The 22,026-nt window shown below is 35.1% G+C and overlaps 4 protein-coding genes across 7 annotated transcripts; 2 read left to right on the top strand and 2 right to left on the bottom strand.

Annotated features, from left to right (window-relative positions):
* Window positions 1–1,615: 1,615 nt before the first annotated feature.
* On the bottom strand, window positions 1,616–7,071 carry LOC123214535 (putative disease resistance RPP13-like protein 1). Of its 3 annotated transcripts, none has more exons than XM_044634355.1 (2): window positions 6,959–7,071; window positions 1,616–6,722 (listed from the first exon to the last, which is right to left on the bottom strand). In XM_044634355.1, exon 2 carries the CDS (start codon window positions 6,604–6,606, stop codon window positions 2,137–2,139), a length of 4,470 nt encoding a protein of 1,489 aa, XP_044490290.1. In that variant the 5' UTR covers window positions 6,607–6,722; window positions 6,959–7,071; the 3' UTR covers window positions 1,616–2,136. The 3 variants fall into 3 exon arrangements, 2 of the variants coding, with proteins under 2 accessions (XP_044490290.1, XP_044490289.1); XM_044634354.1 differs by lacking the exon at window positions 6,959–7,071 and having other exon boundaries at window positions 1,616–1,996; window positions 2,095–6,916; XR_006501850.1 differs by lacking the exon at window positions 6,959–7,071 and having other exon boundaries at window positions 1,616–1,996; window positions 2,083–6,916.
* A 1,815-nt stretch (window positions 7,072–8,886) lies between these two features.
* LOC123213252 lies at window positions 8,887–11,251 on the top strand. Its single transcript, XM_044632645.1, has 3 exons — window positions 8,887–9,057; window positions 9,147–9,199; window positions 10,907–11,251. The coding sequence occupies exons 1-3, from the start codon at window positions 8,967–8,969 to the stop codon at window positions 11,042–11,044; spliced, it is 282 nt and encodes a 93-aa protein (XP_044488580.1). The 5' UTR covers window positions 8,887–8,966; the 3' UTR covers window positions 11,045–11,251.
* Window positions 11,252–13,515: 2,264 nt separating this feature from the next.
* On the top strand, window positions 13,516–16,575 carry LOC123213129 (protein PNS1). Of its 2 annotated transcripts, none has more exons than XM_044632488.1 (5): window positions 13,516–13,700; window positions 13,842–14,192; window positions 14,326–15,237; window positions 15,796–16,029; window positions 16,113–16,575. In XM_044632488.1, the coding sequence occupies exons 1-5, from the start codon at window positions 13,674–13,676 to the stop codon at window positions 16,287–16,289; spliced, it is 1,701 nt and encodes a 566-aa protein (XP_044488423.1). In that variant the 5' UTR covers window positions 13,516–13,673; the 3' UTR covers window positions 16,290–16,575. The 2 variants fall into 2 exon arrangements, with proteins under 2 accessions (XP_044488423.1, XP_044488424.1); XM_044632489.1 differs by having other exon boundaries at window positions 16,091–16,575.
* A 1,722-nt stretch (window positions 16,576–18,297) lies between these two features.
* LOC123215023 (N-terminal acetyltransferase A complex catalytic subunit NAA10) lies at window positions 18,298–20,813 on the bottom strand. The gene is made up of 2 exons (XM_044635059.1): window positions 20,220–20,813; window positions 18,298–18,874 (listed from the first exon to the last, which is right to left on the bottom strand). Exons 1-2 carry the CDS (start codon window positions 20,517–20,519, stop codon window positions 18,509–18,511), a joined length of 666 nt encoding a protein of 221 aa, XP_044490994.1. The 5' UTR covers window positions 20,520–20,813; the 3' UTR covers window positions 18,298–18,508.
* Window positions 20,814–22,026: the final 1,213 nt, after the last annotated feature.

Raw genomic sequence — 22,026 nt, 5'->3', positions numbered from 1 at the left:
CATGAGAGATGTATCCAACAAAGCGACTCAGAATTGTCGTCCAGTTTTGACGAACATTCGTAGTATCATTATACTGTCATTGGTGTAATAATCCCAAATACAATGTTATCACGCCCCAGAACGATCTTCCAGGCTAATTCTTGTAAATTAATTAATCAAGTGAACTCACCTTGGTAGACAACCATCTGGATATATCCATGAGTGTACCCCAAAACGCAATTTTGGTCCTTTCACCTATGTCATATACATGACGTTTCTCAAAAAGATTCGGCTCTGCATACCATTTCTTGAAAATTTCCTTCAGCTCGGCTATTGATAACTACATAATCAATCTCGTTTATTGGCTTTGCGATTTCAAAGGATTCGTGTATGGGCTACGAATAAGCGGTCACTTCTTGACAATCTTACCATGAAGTGTGTGAAAATACTACACCAAAACAAATAATACATCAGTTAAAATGAATAATAAATTATTTCAATCGTTCTTATTAAAATTTTTGAAAATTTAAAACTTTATAATACCTTCTGTAACGCTGGAGTCATAGCCGGAGAAGACTATAACAACATATATAACTATGATAAAGTTTATATGATTGCATATATAAATAGATGAAATATCTAGTAAATTATTAACTTTTTTTATTTATCGGACAATATATGTGTGGTAATGAGATCGTCTCTCATCCGTATGAGTCATCGTATTTGTTGTATGACTCAGTCTATCCTTTATAAGAGTCATCTTATCCTCAATTCGACTAAACCTATCCTCCATTTTAGCCTCCAAATCAATGAGTTGATCTAAGATAAGATTTCTCCATCGAGCCAATGCAACATCAAAGTAATGAATGGAGAAATCTGGTCCATTGATAGGAGGATCATCTAACATGTGCTTAGTGGTAGGGGGCATAGGCACGAGCTCCAATGATATATGCTCCTCGACAAGGGTCGTAACAGGGTTGCTGATTGGACAAGGCTCAGTGGGAGAAGGTTGAACATGAGCCTCAATAGGAGGAGGAGCAACGATCGGAGAACTAACGTTAGGAGGACTCGATGATACATCTCCTGAAGACGCCAAGGGTGATGTCGACGAAGAAGATCAACTATCCGACTTTCCTATGTATCAGACGATATCCTCATACCAGTCTGTATCTTTCTCAATCAAAGATAAAACTAGTGGAAGATTAACATCATCCTACAAACTATTTTTTTTCAATGCACTTTATTATTATACATTATACATATATTAATGTTTAACAAATTAGTACTTACTACATCTCTAGTGAAGATAGTTGAGATAGAATCTCATCCCGTAATGTCTTTCGTGTGTCATCTTAATATCTGGGCAACTCCTATAACCGGTTTTGCCCCCTTATCTTTGGGGCAATTTAATTATTTTTCCAAAAAAACTATTTAAAGTGTGAAGTTATTATTCATTTTATCGATCATTATTAATAAAAAAACCTTAAGGATATTTCTTTCAATCCAATACTTGAACATTGATATAATTTGACGGTGGTTTTTCGTATCATATTGTATTTTTTGTTGTTTATTGTTCTCCTGCTTGTGTTTCGATGTCAAGATCACCAATGAGACATACTATTACAAACAGCATGAATTGGGAAGAAATCAACCAAGATTATATTTCCAGCAATGTGATTTATTTAAGAATACACTGAGTAAACATCACAACACACTGATTCTGCAACCCCTCTTGAAAACCATCAAGGGAAAGTAATTTGCTAGAGCTTTCAAAAGCTTGTAATTATCATCCACAATCATCAGAGCTCCATCTTGGTTAAATAGGCCGCCTTATTTAGCTAAATAACCTGAGGTTTACTCTATTACACATTCCATGAGGATAAAAATGAAACCTTATTACCTTGGAACTCAGCGGCCCACCACCAGAAATTACAAGAACAATAGAGTCCATATTCCTGACTGTTTGAAAATGTTACGATCCCAAATGCAAGGAGAAGGAACAGATCTTTAAAGTAGACTGTTCAGATGAAAAGAGGATGAATAAGAATTCAAGGAGATTCCATATAGTAACTGAACTAGAATATTAATTTTAAAATGGCTTACCCGGAGGTGTACCTGAAGGTTTATAAATTTTATTGGAGTTCAATACATCCTGATTTATCTTAAGGGCATTGTGATTACTTTGGCTTTGGCTATGATGGGCCAATACTCGGCATTCTTTCTGCATTTTTCTTCCAGCAGAGGACATCCATTGATATATAAATCATAAATTGAGCTGGGCAGCTTCTTTGGAAAGTATTTGAGTCTTGGACAATGAAGGAGGTGTAGTTGCTCTAATGAGGTGAGGTCTTGAACCGAAGAGGACAGGGTTTCCAAATTCGGAAAATTTTCAATCTGCAGGCTTTCTAAAGAGGCAGGAAGTTTCATTCCAATCTCCTCCTGCGGAAAGGATTCTAGATCATATCCTCCACTGATTTTGAGTTTAGATAGAGATGTGAGTCTATACAATCCCCACTTGAACAATGGCTTGCAGATGTCGGCATCCTTAATCTCCAGTGACCGAATGTTGGTGGGAAATCCATCTTCAGGAAAAGATGCAATGGCTGGACATTTTTTTATTGTCAAATCCTGGAGAGAGGTAAGATGGCACATGCCGTTTGGCAGAGCCACCAGTTTCTCACACTCAGTTAGGTTAAGCGTTGAGAGGTTGTTAGGCAACCCTCCATCCGGAAATTTAATAAAACTTGGACAATCCATTACTTCAATCGTTTGAAGACGGCTGAGTTTGTTCAGGCAATCCGGCAACAGTTTAAGATTTTGACAGCCATCGATACAAAATGTCTGAAGAGATGTGTCATCATTCACCTTTTCTGCTATCCGCTCCAGCTTTAAGCATTGCCGAATCCTAAGGTATTCAAGAGCTGTAGGCAGATTACCATTTGGAGAGAAGGAAACAAGGTTGGGGCAATTATCGACCTGAATGTGCTTGATTGAACATGGCAACTCGCTGTGTGACCACAAGGACGCAAGAGATTCGCAGCCTCTAATATTCAAGTACTCTAGCACAGAGGCGTTTGGACTGCTGCTGCATCTGTTAATACTCTCCTCGTGCATTTTGGAAGCATCTTTGTTCACTAACGTCTCCAACTCATTGCAATATTCGAGGTGCAGCCGCTTCAGCTTTGGAGGCAGTTGGACTCTTGCAATGTATTTCACGGACTCACAATCTGAAATGCTTAAACTTTCAAGAGACGTCACGCTGCCGTGCACCAATGCTTCTACTCCCCATGCTTTGCAATTCTCAATGGTAATGGATCTCAGCTGGGAAGGCAAGCCCACTACTTCTGGAAAAGAAGCAAGATTTGGGCAGTTTTGTATTGATACATTGGTAAGAGAACTGAGATTATGCAGCGCTTGTGGTAGCTTTGCAAGGTTCTCACAATCCCTCAGTTCCAGAGTCTGAAGTTTGCAGGGCAACCTTTTTTGTAGTTGCTCTTGTTCGACCTCTTCCACCATCGAAAGACCATGAAGTGAGCTAATATCTTCATGTGTGTCCATTCCTTTAAATGTTACATCTTTGCAGCCACAAATCCTCAGTTCTTCTAGCTTTGGTACCCCTTGCACAAAACTCTCTCCAATGGACACAGGCTTTGACACATTAACAAGTTCTACCGACTTCAATGAACCAACATCTTCAATCTCCCATTCCACCTCATTGCATCCATAAATCTCTAATTTGCTGAGTACCGGAGAAATTGGAACTGACACCGACAATTGCTTGCAGTCTTCAATGACAAGCTTTTCCAATTTTGGAAGACGTTTTGGCAATTCACCATTTAGTTTTGAACACCGTACAATACAAAGCTTTTGGAGGCTAGGAAACCCATCAACCTCTTGACCCGGTGCAAAAGGAATCCAGTCTTCCCATTGTTTCATGTCCTGAAAGTAAAGAGTCTCAAGTGAGGCAAAAGGGACCAAGCAACCATTTCCATTGAACTCTAGACCAACGCTCTTCACTCGAACCATTCCTTTGATAACAAGTTCCTTGAGAAGGGGTAGATGCCCAACAGAAGGCAAGCAAGCACAATTGCCACAATTCTCCAATCTTAGACTTGTTAGTTTTGTCAATGTGGAATTTCCAAGCCATATTGGAAATTTTGTACCACAGAAGCCAATAACACTGAGCTCTGTCAACTTCTGATAAGGTTTTAGCAAGTCCAGAACTTGCATTTGAGTTTCTGTCTGCATCGAATCATCAGTACCACTACTCCATTCCAAAATAAGCACTTTCAGGCTCTCCTTACCCTTTAAATCAGCCTCCTTGGCATCATTAGCATCATGTACATTCTCCAATCCTGAAATGTGAAGCTTTTCCTTTAGATGAGCTAAAGACTTCAATTCTGCTAACCCAGAGCCAACGTCTTTGCCCAAAACAAACTTAGGCAGCGTTTGGAGACTTGTTAATTTTCCAATCCTGTGAGGCATATGCTCTAATGAATTTACTTTGAGAATGTTCAGGTGTCGCAAATTGATTAGATTCCCCATATCTCTACACAATTTCCTTAGAGAAGCACAACCCTCTAACAAAAGTGATTGTAAATTGTACATGGTGCTAACTGATTCAGGCAAACTTTTAATATCAATATAAGAAAGATCAAGATACCGTAGATACTTAAAACCTCCAACTTCATCTGGTAGCACTTTGACACAGTATTTATGAAAAGACAAAACCCTTAAATGTTGTGACTTCTGCAATATTTGATAAAAGATTTTAAGACTGACAGGAAGGGTTTCTTTAGAAGCTAAACGCTCCTTTACATAATTAAAACGAAAAAAACGTTTACGGCTGGCTTCAGAGCGATCTTCTTTTTTCACCGTGAGTGGTAAGAAAGTTCTTAAAAATTTGACAGAATCCGATGCTTCAAGCTTTTCCAAGCCATCCAAAGAGTCTCCTGTGCATGATAAATGGCGAAGATTATTAGAAAACAAAATTGTATTATCACCCTGGGGCACACCCTCCATTCTCAAGTATGTTTTTCCAGCAGCCCATTGTGCAAGATCATGGATTAGGTCATGCATCACAAGCAATGACTGATTGGAGTTTGATTTTTGAAAGAAAGATCTTGACTTCAACTCACGAAAGTATTTGCAACCCAAGTCTTCCATTTTGTCCGCACCATTTGCACCATCCAAGAAACCTTCAGCCATCCATAATAAAACCATCTTCTGCTCTTGAAATTCATAGCCCTTTGGGAACAAGGAGCAGTATGCAAAGCATTGTTTCAGGCGTGGGGGAAGATGACAGTAGCTTACTTTGAGAGCCGGCATAATGTCACCTTCATCTTCTGATATATCCCATATTTTGCTATTCAGAATATCTCTCCAATCATTGACATCATATTTACCACGTAATAAGCCACCGAGAGTTTTGGCTGCCAAAGGCAATCCATCACACTTTTTAACTATCTTCTCACCAATTTCTTTCAAGTCTTGATGATCATGAACACTAGAGTCTTTTGTTTCCAATGAGTGCTGAGCAAAAACTTGCAAACAGTCCAAATCTGACAGCTTATCTAATGAGTATTCTGCACCAGTTTTTATCATAGATGAAACACCTTGATTGCGAGTTGTGACGACAATCTTACTTCCTGGAGAACAGCTTTCAAATGGACTACATAAAGCAGTCCAATCATTATAATTTTGTGTCCAGACATCATCCAAAACAAGCAACAACTTCTTACCAGAGAGTTTTCTTTTCAGTTGGACCTGAAGATTGTCTAGATCATTAAAATGAAGGAAGCTTAAAACGTAATTCCCATCATCTGACATGGGAGCATCAATGGACTGTAGAATTGTTTTTGTGACTCTAATTGCATCAAAAGCCTCGGAAACATGAATCCATACTTTATGATCAAAATGATTTTCTACTCTTTTATCATTATAGACAAGTTTAGCAAGCGTGGTCTTGCCCAAGCCGCCCATCCCAGTGATAGGAATGACAGAGACTCCAACAACATAATCATTACATGAATCAACATTCAACAATAATTCAACGATTACCTCCTTATCTTTTTCCCTGCCAAAAACTTTGGCTTCATTGACCAGAGAGGTGGTGGGTAGTCTTTCCCTGATTTTCTTTGACCCTCCTTCCGAATTCTTCCTCAACTCCAGGCTATCTTTTTCAGCTGCAATATTTTGTAATCTGGCCGTGATCTCCTTTATTTTGGACGCCATCATGTTACTGAACTTGACAGATCGTGGACTGAAACCTGTGAAGAAATTGGGAATCAGTTTTCGTAGCTTACTGGTGGTGGTGGGTTGAGGTTGAGGTTGAAGAAGCAACAACTTCCTGCGCAAAGCCTCAGTGGCTAACTCATCCAGGATATCTTCCAAGTCATAAGCCAAGTCCTGGAGCTCACTCAACCATATCTTAACCAATCGGTTCGTCATCTGTTTCTCATCTGCATCGTCAAGCACCGCCTGAATCTTCTTCAATGTCTTTTCCCACTTCTTGAGATCATCATGGATCTGCTCCTGGCGTCCAAACTGCACAACCACCTCTGAAACCAACTTCTGGATCAGCATCTCAACGGTGACAGACAGAATTGCCTCTCCAATGATCGACATGCTTAGAATTATGACCAAATGAACTTCAATTATCAAATTTACAAGCAAGGTTACTCACTTTCCAGTTACTTATCCTTGTTGTTACTGACCAGGTCAAGTGGCTGATCCGGTCCATCCTGTCCAACCGATTCGACTGACTGTTAAACTGGGATATAATACAAGATAAAAATAAAGTATTCTTTTTTTTTTTTTTAAATTAAAATAATGCATAGATCTGAATCAGACTAACTATCGGCTCCTGATTGAACCAGTTCAAACACTGAATTAGATAATTACTATATTATATGATTGACAATTTCCGACAAATGTTACAAGCAAAGCTGAAAGCAATAACGTGATGTAACTTACTGACTTTGAAAGCTGCTGATGCTGGCAAGTTTGACATGGTAAAAATTGTACAACTTGTGTTGCCAAATGTTGACATTTTCCAAAATTTAATGCAGAAAATTTGTGGGTTGGTCAGAATATTGGAGAGCGGAGCAGGCAAGATGGACCAATGATATTATTACTAATTGGGCAACAATCCCTGTTGGCATGGATGGGTTATTAATTAAATAACCATTTCATGTGGGGTTTACAAAAAAAACGGCTATCAATCCCTATTACTGGATTTAATCTGAATTAAGCCTAAGAAGACTCATATCAAGAATATTGAACTTAATATTTACGAGTTAAGGTTTAAATTTGACTCAAAATAATTATTTTATATTTTATTTGAATTTATTCAAATTTAAATGTTTAAATTAATTCAAATTTAATTTATTTTTAAAATTTTTTAATAAATATTAAATTTAAATTCGATTTATTGAAACCAAACTTAAATTTAACTTAAATAATTCAATTGAATCTAACCTTGTTTTGCATTATAATAGGTAGATCTATTGATAAAACTAATTTATACTAAATTTTTCCACTACTTTTTTCAAATTAAACTCGCATTATTTTATTTTAAAGGGATATTAATTAAAATAGATAAAAAAATTATCGTCTAAATGTTTTTAAGCAAACTTTTGATACAATTACTTTTCTAAGAAAATTCATCATTTGTTTTAATAATACCTTTTTTTCTTTAGTATATCTTTTCTTTGGTTGTGTTCTTTCTCGACATAGCCAACAGTGATATACTCCAACAACACATCGTCACATTGAACACAAGATAGTTTAACAATTTATATCATAATAAATCAAAACTTTTTTTGAAAACCTGTTGTGGAAACTTTCACGAATAAAAGTTTAAAACTTTGAATGTTAATTTTTGAAGTTTAAATGTTGATTTCTAAGAAATGTTTAATTTTGTTTATTTATTTAGTTACTAATTACATTAGTTGTGTAGACAATGAATATTTATTGTATTAGTCAAAACAAAACAAATTATGATGTTAGATCGAAACGAAAAGTAGAAATATGATTTTCTGAAAACTGAGTGCGAATACAAATATGAGTGTAAAGTATAAGTTCAAAATGCAAGTACGAGTATGAGTGCAAAATACGAGTGCTAGTGCAAATACAAATGTGCGAATATAAATGTGGCACGTGAATGCGTGCGTGCATGCATGTGAGAATACATTCATTTCTTTCACTTTATAGAAAAAATATTTATACAAATATTTTTATATAAAAATATGTATCCAAGCGCATTCATGATTTTATATAAAAGTATTTATATAAAAATATGAATGCGAGAATGTATATATTTCTTTTGCACGCACTCATACTTCACATTTGTATTCGCATTTGCACTTACACTTGCATTGGCACTCTGTTTCCAAAAAATCGTGTTTCTGCTTTCCATTTTGATATAACATTAGCACTTGTTCCATTTTAATTAATACAATAGATATTTACTGTCTATATAACTAATATGATAGATAACTAAATAAATAAATAAAATCAAATCTCTCTTAGAAATCAATATTCAAAGTTTTATACTTTTATTAGTGAAAGTTTTTATAATAAGTTTTCAACAAAAATTTTAATTTATTATTATATAAATTATGAAATTATCTTATATTCAATATGATAATATACTATTTTGTATCTAAAAAAAACACGATAGACATAAAAGTATACTAAAGAAAAATAATATTATTAAAATAAACAACGAATTTACTTTAAAAAAAGTAACGGTAAGAAGAGTTTGGGTAAAAGTATTTAAACAAAACTTATTTTAGTTAATATCCTATATGAATTTATTAAATAAAAAAGTAATAATAAAAATATTTTAATAATTTTTTATTAAATTAATCTAATAAATAACATTTTAATATAAAAATTCATAGTGCGCGGCAACCCTAGGCCAAAGAATTTATAGGGCTGAGCCTGAATCACCAAACAGCAGCCACATTCAGAGTCTGAAAGTGATGACGCAGAAAGGGAACCTATTCAAAGGCAAACAAAACAAGAAGGTAATGCCTCCCAACCGCCATGGAAAATCCGTTCATATTCGCAAAGGTAAGTTGTCGATGTTCCTTATCTACTACTCTCTGTATGTTTTATCTTTTGGGTTAATGTAAGGATTTATTTTATGTTTATTTATGAAGGGAAGAGAGTTGTGAAGCCTTCAAAGATTACAAAAGACATGGATACTGATAGGGTATGTTTCATTTTTCACCCTCTTTGTTGTGGCTTTACTATAGAAACTCTTTATTTTTTATCTCGTTAAGTTTTATTTTCTGTATTTTTAAGTATAGGCAGTTGTAGAGTTTTGATAAATATTTTGTGTTAAAATGTCTTATTTTTTAGTATCACCGATTACTTTTTTAGTTAAGAAGCTACTCTTTTGTAAAGAAGGGTGATGACCCTGCTTTGGTATAAGCATTTTTAAGTATTAGATACTGATTTAAGCTATAATTATTGGTCCAATTTTAGTATGTATATGTTAGCTGTTACTTTACTAGTTTACTTGATATTCGGCTCTGTTAGACACTATGTCTAGGACTGAGGCCATTTGACAATGATGGCATTGTTGTTATGGGTATTTGAGAGTATTCTATTGTGAAGAATGATTTGGATCGGGGCTCTATTTTTTTTCATTTAGATCTTTTTCGTTGTTAAGCAGGTTGGATAAGTTGATGATTACTCAGTTGGCCGATGATTTGTGTGGTTTTATTATAAATGTTATGGTATTCTGGTCTGTTTGCTGAAGTTAATTTTATTGGAAATAAGGGTCTTGGTTGGAGCATTTTCTCTTTATGTTTCTTCTTTCTGTATAAATTGAGAAGTTTCTTCTCTGAATTTGGTGGATGGGACAGAGGGTATTCAGTGTCTTCTCTGCACTCTGGAAATTTAGGGGTATTTCGGTAGTTCATGTTTGGGCCAAAGGGATGGTGGCAGAATTTTTTACTGGGAAATTTAGGTCATGTAACCATATTCAATCATAGTTTCTTTGGCAAAGTTTGTGTAATTTGTGCAGACAATTATTTAGGAGGTATCAAAGAGGATTTTTACATCCATAATTTAAAATTTGCTATTTGTGGATGAAAAATTGTTCTCACTCGCAAATTTGATCGCAAATGGAGCATATTTACTAGCAAAAGAGATGTTAGTTTCATTGTTAGATTCGACTGGATTAGATTTTGCAACCCCATCATATCAAGACCAATTTTTTCTGGTTTGAGTGGGAATCACCAGTTGATTTTCAGTTTCTTTTGTAATATGTAATGTCCCTAACTGCACTTTATTAGCACATTAGATCTAATATGTTAATATATATTGTTCTCAGTTTCATACTTTCCATAATTAGTGCTAAGGCAAGGAGGGACTAGTTAGTTTGAAGGCATTAGATGGCTTACAAAATGGGCTCAGTAGGAAAGATTTCTGGATCTTTTCCTATGTAATATCTTTCTTATATCTACTTGAAAAAAGGATGGAAAGATTCTGCAGCTAGAAATCATTCTGTAGTGTGGGTATTATTAGATTTTTGCAGTTTCAATTTTTCAAGTATTATATATGTTAGGCACCTAATATAGAACACTTATCTGAAAACATTGCATTAAGAAGTACCTTGAAGCATGACTGACTCTTGTAGCATTGTTATTTTTTTTGGTCAATAGAGCTGAGCTTTGTTTAATGCATTTGTCATTGCTTTGATGCTATTTTTTTTTCTTACTTTGCAAGATAATCAATTATTAACTGTGTAATGTCATTAACTTCGTATTGCAGTAACTGACTTAACAGGTTCCAAAAGATGACTATAAACAGTGGATTAACATTTTGTGCTCAATTATGATCACTTGTTTTGATTCATATTGACTCATTCATATTGTTAACAGCATTGCCTTATCTTATCTGATGATTTTAGGAACTGACCAAATTCATAAATCACTGCAACGAGATGAAGGCAGCTACTCTTGCGAACAAGGAAGGTGGCCAACTAGGTATCGTTAAAACATCTACTGGGTCTACTGGAAACAAGAAGGATGAAAAATTAGACTCCTAATAAGCTTAGTTATAAAACTTTCCGGGAAATACAAACTAAACCCAGTTCCTGTTGTAACGTGTTCTTAATCCTTGTGTTTATTTTTCTCACTTACTATTATTATTATTTTTTTGGACTCATCTGTGAAGCTTAGAATCTTGTTGCTTTGACTTGGTTGGTAACCGAAGTTTTAAAGTTGAGATAATATATATAACAGATTGAACAGAATGGAACAAAGTCCAACAGTTTTTTTTATCATATCGTTGTTTTAATAAATGAGGCTTCTTGTTATGAAAATTTGTGAAACCTGGATGGCAAACAGGAATGAAATGCAAATTGAGTAACACAAAAACGCAAAATTTTATGTAACCCGCTGACAATAGATGGCTTTAAAGCCTGGGATCAGTCTCTGAAAGAGTCTCACTGTATTTATCTGTCTATTTCAACATCTACACTGTACATTACAAATTTATACTAGTGCACGGTAACAAACATGGAGTAAACGTGCAAAGGAGCGGCAAGGAAGAAGCAAGAAGGCAAAGCAACCAGCTACCAAGAAGGAGCGGCTAGGAAAGGTTGTGGTGACAACCCATTGCAGAATTCGAATTGTCACTACATAATACTTCTTATTCTTACCATGTTGCTGCCTATGAATGTTTGATAAAAGCTATGGACAGGATGGAGTGGCCCAAACTCATCCACTTTTTTAACAAAAGAAGAGTCACGTCCATCACTCATCATTTGAATCCAAAATATGCTGTTTTGATTTCAGCTTTCCATGCATGTGACCCATTCCATTTTGTCTCTTTACAGAAAACCTCGATCCCATCCAACGTTCAAACTCCGCAGTAAGAAGCTTTTCCTCTCCGTCCTGTCACCTACCATGGAGGATACAATCATTCCTCTAAACAAGATCTCATATGGTTAAAATCCTCAGTTGGGGACGAGACAAAAGGAGGATTAAATATATTTCAAGTTGTCTCTTTCTCAGCTTTTTTTGAATTGGTATTTTCCTTTGCATATCTCCTAAACTTTTAAATGTTAGAAGTTTTAAATTATTAAAATTATATCTAAACACATAATAAATTATCTATTATATATTCTGCAGCGTTGGAAATGAAAGGAATGTAAACTTTTTCATTTCATTAGCACATATGGTATTATTCTTTATCAATAGCCAGCATCATCATCAATACCTAAATCTTCTTGCTTTAGTGGTATCTTAATTTCTTCATATATTTTATTCTGATGACAAGGATCAGAATCTCCTTTATATTGTTTCATGGATCACTGAAATACGCATCAACTGTGTTGTGGTGGATGAATTTAATGTGTGAATATAATTTTTTGAAGTCTTTGAAAGCAACCATTCTAAAATTCTAGCAGCGGTTATTTATAATGAATAATAGATACAAATATTATCAAAATTATTATATAATTGAATATTAGCATGTAACTTTTTATTTTAATTAAATTTATTTAAATACACAATGATATGATAATATTTATACGTTTGTTTATACCATTAACAATTTTTAATTCGCTTTGGGGATATCTGTAATTCATTTAATATTCATGGGCTTTCTAGTAATTTCACTTGGCCCCGTTATTTATTCCATCCTCAAGCTCTATGTCTATAGCCCCCACTTGCTCTTTGTTTAAATAATTTGAAAGCCATTAATGATAAAGTATATTCAGTACGACCCTAAGCTTTGGCACGACAACTTTGTCCTCCCCCATGTTTGACAACTCACACTGATACGCCCAAGTGGGTATAATAAAATGTAAATGATCTAACCATTGATCCGACGAATAAAATCCAAGACCGACCTTTGACCAAGCCTTGGTTAATTTGTAATTATTGTTTGAAGCAACAGGGGGAGGTTGTAGCGCCGTCCTACACGGCCTGCGAATTATCTAGGAAGTCAGAATGATGTAATGTAATACGATGCTTAACCTTATTTTCCTCATCTTTTTCTTTCCCTAGAAAATTTTTAGATCCTTTTCCCATTTCACTTCTCTTCTTTTTTTCACTTTTGGAAAATTCATGCCACCATTTTTCTTTTTCACTCTATCAATTTTCCAAAAGCACATACCACCATGCCAAATTTATTCTATTTAAATTTATTTAATTTAAACTTGAATTATATTCAATCAAAAAAATTAACTCATTTTTTGAAACTAAATTAAATTTAAGTTAAAAAATTCGACTCAATTTAATTTTTTAACAAAATAATGATTTAATTTAGAATAATTATTAAAATAATATTATATTATTTATTATTAAATAAAAAAATATTATTTTACCAGTAGTTAATTGTGAATTCTATCTACAAAACTAAATTATAAACTTCAATAGAATATTCAATTTTCAAACTTTTTGACAATGAAAAAGGCATTGAAAACCGGGCCCTACCATACTGTTTTTGTAATAAAATAAAAGAAAAAAATTAATATATAAATAAATTGTAGCAGTCGAAGTATGAAGAGGGCATTTAGTCGGTAACATTCATAACATCATCAGAAAAATAAGAAAAATATTTATTGAAGAAATCCAAAATCAAAATCAAATCCAACAACAATAACATATCACACATCATCACCACTACTACCTCCATCGCCGCCCTTTCCTGACGTCATTACCGCCGCCATGGGTGCCCCTGGGAGTGACCCTCCTGTAAGATAGAACTAAATAATAAGCCATTTTAACTCATCTATTTTAAATTCATTTGCATGTCTTCATGCCATGTTATTGATTAATATTTATGTTTACATACTGATGAGCTTTCAAGGTTTTTTTTTTTTTTGGGTGTGTTAGGTGGAAGAGAGAGAGATTCAGAAGAAAGAAGAAGGAGAAGAAAGAGAAGGAAAGGGGAATAAAGAAGAGGAAAAAGAAGAAGAAGAAGGGAAAGTGAGAGATGTGGAGAAAGGAGAGATGGGTTATGCGGAGTCTGTAGAAGAAAAGGTGGTGGTGGAGAAAAATGATAATAATATTCATGGTGATCAAAGAGGGTTTAATGCGTCAATGTTAAGAACATTGAACCCAACAAACCCATTAAGGATTGCTATCAATGGTGGCCGTACGAGAGTTGCAGCTCCTACAAGAGTTGCAGCTTCTAGATTTGCTACTCCTTCTCAGCCTCGCTCTACTCCAACACCAACCTCTCAAGTAAATTTTACACTTACCCTTTTTTTGAGTATTGTTCAAGTTAAGTCTCTACATGTATAGTCTTAGTTAATGCTTAATTTTCAAGTTATTAATCTGAAATTTTTGGTGGGTTTTATTTTTTTATTTTTACCAGATATCACTAACAACATTGAATTCAAGAAGGTACACCAATAAGACATCTCTGTTTATTTTTGTTCTTCATATGGTGGCGGCTGTTGCTCTAGTGGGTTTTCTTGTATTCAAGGGAATTCAAGGTCTATTAGTGGCATCAGATTCTACTAAAAGAAAAGAGAAAAGGGTGTTACAGTATTTTCTGCCACAAGTTGAAGCTGCATCTCTTTTAAGCATTACTCTTGCTTTTGCTTGGCAAAAGGCTGTCACGGTTTGGCCTCAATTCATGGTTCATTTCATACTATGGAGCTCGTTCTTCATGTCACTTTCAGTTGGAATTCTCCTAATTTGCTTCCAGAAGCCCCCCACCGATGGAGTTGGAGTTTGCTTCATTGCCTTCGCAATTGGCAATGGCTTATATGCTTGTTGGGTTAACCAGAGAATTGGATTTTGTACTAAGATTTTGATGAAATCGCTGCAACCCGTTTCAAAGTTTCCAGATTTGAATCAACCCACTTATTGGATGCTTGGAGCTGGTTTCACATGGATGTCTCTGTGGATTTTAGCTGTTGTTGGAGCCTTGAATTTTTATGTTCCTCCTTTAATCATCATTGCATTGGTGTTGAGCTTGGCCTGGACTACAGAAGTAATGAGGAATGTTGTTAATCTAACAGTCAGTAGAGTGATTGCTTTGTATTATCTCAGGGGAATGCAACCTAGTACTCAATTTTGCTTCCAGAGAGCCTTGACTAAGAATCTTGGAAGTGCGTGTCTTGGTTCTTTATTTGTGCCAGCTATTGAAGCTTTGAGAATTGTCGCCCGGGGTTTAAATGTACTCGAGGGAGAAGATGAGTTCATGTTTTCATGTGCACACTGCTGTCTTAGAGTTATGGAGTCCATCTTCAGATATGGAAATGGCTGGGCATATGTGCAGGTATTGTTGCTAATAAGCCATTATATTTAGTGTTTTTCCTTAGTCTTTCTTCATGCCATGTATTGTACCATGCACGTCTATAAGTAGCATATAGTTTCTTATAGTATCTCGTACGGAGTCCATCAACCAAAAACGGGAAAAACCAGAACTAACGTATTGATATCAAATTGAACAATGTTGCTATTTGATCACTTGATTGTAGAGATTTTCCTTTTTATTATCAGTTGCAGTTCGATAATTCAAATGACTGAAACGTTTCCATTATTGTCTAGAACATAAGTTAACATGGGTGTGACTTCTTGCTAGAAGGTCCTTCTCATTGTGGCTTAGTTCTCAGAAACCTGTTTCTGAAAGTTTTGAATGAAAGAGTATTGAAAAGCTGGTTGTCATTTTATAAAGACTTGTCAATTCCAAATTTTGGGCTGTTGCCATTGCAGTCAATATTATTAAATTTTCCCTGTCATTTTAGTCAAACTTTGGTCATTTATAGAGCAATATCAAATTTCCATGGCTTCAGTTTAATTCCATATTCATAGCAATATCAATGCCACTATACAGGTAGCTGCATATGGAAAAGGCTTTGTGAAGGCATCACAAGACACCTGGGGGCTCTTTGAGAGGCAAGAAATGGAATGCATTGTCGACTCTGACATGACCAGTGCTCTTTGCTTCCTCACCGGAGTCTGCAGTGGTTCTATATGTGTCATTGTTGTTGCCGCTTGGACTGCCAAAGTGCACCTGCCATTCACCGCCACCGTCTCCCTCCTCGCATTCTTTGTGGGATACCTCATGGTAATTAGCTGCCCTTTTGTCTATCCTTTTTATGCCATTTATTCTAACTTACGCATTTCAGTGTGAAAATTTTGATGTTTCAGACCCGGATTGCAATGGCATTGCCTCATGCCTGTGTGAGTTGCTACTATGCTTGCTATGCAGAAAACCCCGAGAACAGATTGTTCGATTCAACCATCAAGGATCATCTCTCCTTGATCAAAGCCAGTCGTGATGTCATCGTACCAACACCTCGAGTGCCTCATCAATTCAACACGTAAGATCAAAGGCATGTTCTTTCCTGTAAATTTCCCAAATGTTAAACCAACTTAAGTCCAAGCAAGCTATCCAAAATAGATGAGGTGGAAAGACTGGTGGTGACAACAAATTTTGATAGTGAAATATCTGACTTTTTTCTTGTTTGTTGTTGATAACGGAGGAAACGTGGAGCGCCCACTGATTCCAACGAAATAAGGCGACAAGGACAAAAGTGTCTTTTAATGTATCATATTTTCGCATATACTTTTGGCATATTCGATGGAATAAAAAAGCCCCACCATTCAGTTATTTTTTGTTTATGACTTTTGATCTATAAACTTGAAGCATAATATTCAATGAAATCTTGCGAGAATCTGCATGAGCTGTAGGCGAATCTTTGAACCATGTTTTAAAGGATTTAAATAACGCAGAGTGAAGGCATGTGTTAGGCGTCCAAGCCAGAGCCTAGTCGGCTCAAAATTCTTAATACCTAGTTTAAACTGGTGTATGGTATTATCACAAGGCATCAACATGATAAATGGTGATATCATTAGAATGAACAATCTCATCAAAGGTCACAAATCGATCTTGAATTAAACTATTAAGTTAGAGCTTCAATTCGAGTTTAACTCATTCAAACCGAGAGTAAATAACATATAACTGAAAAAGGCTTACTCTTAATCAGCTTTGAACCGTCCATATGGAAGCGAATTGAACTATATAGACATGAAAATCAATTTAAGGAAGCCAGAAACTAATATAAAACATGTTCATACATTGACAAAAAAAAATCATTAACCATGAATTGAAGAATGGATATGCAAGCCACCAACTTGGTACTATGGAAACTTTAAATAATATACGACAAATAATGTGACATATCTAGGGATTGTATAGCATCTCTTGGATCGTGATCCAAGGGTTAGCTTGATTATTATCGATTGAACTTGAACAACTTGAGTTTGGCTCTCAAACACAACTCAAACTTACTATTGTTTGATTTGATGAGCTCGAAAGCTTTCGACATGACTTAAAAAAAATATCAATAAACTTCAAAAAGTTTAAAATATAATATTTATTACAACCCTAAAATTTTACTTCCTAAACATATAAGTTATAAAGTTCAACTAAAATTTGTTTGACCAAGCTTGAGTAAGTCATTCTTATCTTGAGCTGGAGTCACAAACTTCCCAACTCAACAAGACCGAGCTTTATCTAAATACAATTGAAACAAACTCAAGCCAAGTAATATTCAATTCGACTTGATTGCAACCCTACTCATACTTATGCTATTACATCATCTCTACAGGCAATTTCCTTCAACATTAAAAGTATCTTCTGGTAACATCCTTTGGCTATTGACTTGCATAATTGTCTCTTTTCATTTTCTCAATTCGATTACACGTCTGGGTTGAATAAGTACTTCAATGAACACGTTTTGGTTGGAGAAGTCTAGTTGGGTATCATTGGTCTAACTTAGTATGCAAGAAACCCCATCTTCCCCAAGAACTTAAAATTAGCATCACAAACTAACCAAATAGAAATCCTAACAAGTATTTTTAATTCAAGGTTAGTTCATCTCTACTTCGTTTAATTACTCTAGGTCCATTTCAGCTACACCAGAAAGCTAGGCACAAACCAGATAAGTAATGTCAAATGCACCACAAATATTAAAACCCCACATATCAAATATGCATATTCCCATAAAGTCTCAAAATATTTTACTTGCAAAGTCTACCATCTTGCCTAAATAATGTTATAAAATAAAAAAGGGTCCAAGCAGCCTCGAAATCAATCACTCCTATCATCTACAGAGATCAGATTTGTTAGACCACACACCATCAATTCGGAAAACACAACAAGAAACAGATACAACTCTCACTAATTTTAAACCACAACTGAATTTTGTTGGAAAAAAGAGGAATTGAAAATCAATTGTATAAACTATAAATCCCAACATACGTGTATAATATAATGTGTGCAGCATGTTCGTTCTGTAGTGTTAATATTCTGTGATTAAAACACACAACAAACAAAACAGGAAGTATAGATACCATTTAATAACTACATTCAGGACAGCAATTTGGTATGAGCAGTAAACATAAATGGCCACACGTCCCCGTGTCCAGTGTATTATTACAGAACACATTATAAGATTCAATACCACCAATAATGTTTCAACAAATACAATGAGAGAACCCATAGCTCCCATTTCCTTAAATACTCACTTTACCTCCAGTACTCACCCATTTTTTGAATCTGCTTTCGTGCCGGCTTTCAAATCTGATTTTGAGACTCCTCTTGCCTCAACACTCTTTGCATCTGCACTTTTTACCTCACCAGAACAACACCCACCACCATGGTGGTGATGATGATGATGATGGTGGTGGTGGTGGTGGTGGTGGTGGTGGTGATGCTGCTGCTGCGGCGCATGTTGGTGAGGCTGCTTTCCCTTTAACTGCTTTCGCATATCATAAGCATCCTCCCCATCGGCATAGTACTTTGCCTCCACATCATGAATTTTGTAACCTAAAGTTCCTGTGTACAAATTAAACGCTGCCCTATTACTCTTTCTGACATGTAGTGACACATACTCAGCTCCACACACCTGTGCCAAATCACTTTAAGTATAAGTAGTACAATAATTTGTCACCTACATTGCCCTAGTATTTAGGTAATCTGCTGAGCTAAATGACCAAAGAAACTAATGCTTTGCTCCAAGGGGATCAAATTGTAACTTTCAACATCATTTTCTATTTAATTAGCATTTTGAAATAGCGCAATGTTATGCCCACGCACTTTCGGCTACACAATTGCGTACATCCATGATATGTTATTGTATAATTGATTTTTATTTTATTTTTAATTTAAACTTACTCAATTACATGATGATGCATCATCTTTCTACTCAATTGTGTAATCAAAAGTAGTGTTATAAGAACCGAACCGGATTAGTCGGTTCAATCTTGAACCAACTCCTAGTTTGGTCTAGTTCATAAAAAAAAAAGACCGATTTTTGTCTCTTATATATATATATATATATATATATATATATATATATATATATATATATATATTTATAAAAAAAGAAAAATCAAAGTTTTAGTGGATAACATTAAAAAAGTATAGTTGACTAATTAGTTGGAAGTTAAATAGTTGTCATTGAAAATAAACAAATATTAATTAGAGAAAGAAAGTTCTTGAAAATAAACAAACATTAATTAGAGAAAATAATTAAATTAAATAATTTTAGTGGGTTGAAATAAGTTAATTATTTAAAAAAGTGTTTTTAATAGGAAAAAGCTAGATGAATGATATTAGATTATTTTGTTTATATACAAATTCTTATATTTAAAAAATGTGATAAATATTTAATAGTATTCAAGAAACACATTATAATTTAGAAACCAATTGAATTGGTCGAACCATAAATCAGTAAGACAACTGGTTCAACTACTGGTCCAGTTTTAAAAACATTGCTTAAAAAGTATGTACACATAGTTTTATTGTTTGAAATAAGTCACTTAGCCTTGAGAAGCAACTCACCTTCTTGATATGAAATTTAAATAGAACTCCCCGTTCCGGAAAATCAGGGATACGCGTATTTAGTTGAAATGTTTTCAAAAACAGTTTTCAGGTGTAATCCTAAATATACAGTTAAAAACAATTTTTGCAACTCAGAGTTTTTAATCTTACCTTAGTTTTTGGAAAATTATTTTCTCAGCACCATCCTCAAAGGCGCTGAAAATTATTTTATCTTACGCTGCCTAGTTTTCAGATTTACCAAGCTGTTCAGCATCATCTCATATCCTAATTCAACCACTCATGTCTTTCGCGAAAGAAGTAAAATAAATTATGAATAAACTAGAACTGATTATAAAATCGAATCCAGTATAATAATAAATATTTCAGACACAAAATAAACAGAATTGAAAAAAAATAAAAAGGCAGACCTGTTCCATGGCATTTTGGGCAGCGCTCATGAGTTTGGTAGCCAATCCCAGCTTGCGATGCGTACGAAGCACGGCGAGTGACGTAATATGGCCGTGGCACTCGTTGCTTTCTTCCTCCATCTTGGCTAACACGTAACCAACAATGCGGCCGTTGTAGTCTTCGGCCACGTAGAGGAGCTGCGGCCACGAAAGTATGTGGTAAAAGTAATACTTCATCTGGTAGTTCTCGGGCAGACAGAACAAGTTGCAAGCTTGCATCGCAAGTAAGTCGTCTACGGTCGCCTTGCGTATGCACACCATTGTTTTCTCTTAGTTGTGCTTCGATCGTCTTTTCTGGGGTTTAGGGTTAGGGTTTGTCCGATTTGGTTCCTGTGGTAAGAGGCAGGAGTCTGGAGGTAAGGAGTGGATTTTGTAGGCTTGTTGGAGAAATTTGGGCTTGGGCTATTTTATTGGGCTGTTAGTTGGAAAAACTTGAAGTTGGATGTTTCTTTCCTAGGTTAGGAATGGATTCGAGCTACGCCGTATCTAAGCATGAGTATGCTTAAATTCAATTCGAATCTCATATAATTAGTTTGAGTTTGTCCAAACTAACATGAGATATTGTCGTAGGTCACTGATAAGAGAAATAATATCATCTAAGTGATAAATAATATCTAAAACTCTAATTCAAAATTAATTAAATCAAACTTAACGGTAATTTGAGCCAAACTGGCTCTATTCAAGTTCAACCTTACTAATGGTGGATCAGATTCAAGCTTTCATCTTAAATAAGTTTATTTTAAATTGAGCTTTCATCTTAAATAAGTCTATTTTAAATTGAAACTCTAGTTTGATAGTTTGATTCGAGATTGATTTGTTTATATATTTAATAACTATTTATCGTATTAGTGATGCTCTTCACCACTCCAACGCAACTGTTTACGCCACCTTCCGATGAGATGGTGCACCAATTCAAATAACTTAAGTAAGACATTATGACTTCAATCCAAGCTTGAGATGACCTGAGATTTTCAATTCGAATCAAATCCACCCATCCCTTGCTCAAGCCAAGACTATTTTCCTATCACTCTTCAAAAATTGAAGATCCTTAATTGCACAAATTCAGAATCAGTACACACACAGAGTATTGATGGATTGGAAATTCTCAAGTTTGAGATAAGAGAAGCTTCATGTACCTGCCAAAAAATGCATGAGAGGGGTTGCGAGAGATGGTGGAGGCCAGTCTGGTGATGGGTTTCATCGGAAGGCTTCATTGATGAACAAAGGAATGATCATGATCAAGTAGAAAAAGCCCTCAAGGATGCTCAATATGGAACCATAAAATATCCTGCCCAACATTGTCGGTGATGTTTTAACACAATATCCTAGCTGCCGCTTGATTTGTTTATGTATATAAAAGCACGTGCTATCCATCCGAGCCAACTCATCTCAACCCCCGCACAATTCAACCCCCACATGGAACCGATCCGAGCTACTTAGATGGTTGTTCGGTCCAGCTCAAACTCTCTCAACTCGCCGGGTTGTTGCATTGGAGATCATCTCATCAAGGATGATTTTGTTTCTTCTTTGCTGATTTTGGATTCAATTAATCATTCTTTTTTTCTACTCCTTTTTCTTTAACAACTTCTCATTTTCTACTAATCAAACGAGTCTAGTTAATTCAAATCAAACTTAAAATGATTCTCATTCAGATTTAACTCGACTCAAATTCACTCTACCCTAAGATTGTATAGTCTTCCATGAAATAAAAGTAACACTTTTACCATCAGTGTCCCCATACTAAAGTTTGGATCGTTAGTGATTCTTC

The sequence above is a fragment of the Mangifera indica genome, chromosome 4, assembly GCF_011075055.1.
Source record: "Mangifera indica cultivar Alphonso chromosome 4, CATAS_Mindica_2.1, whole genome shotgun sequence".
Taxonomy (NCBI): Eukaryota; Viridiplantae; Streptophyta; class Magnoliopsida; order Sapindales; family Anacardiaceae; genus Mangifera; species Mangifera indica.
This window is presented reverse-complemented; position numbering and strand designations above follow the sequence as displayed.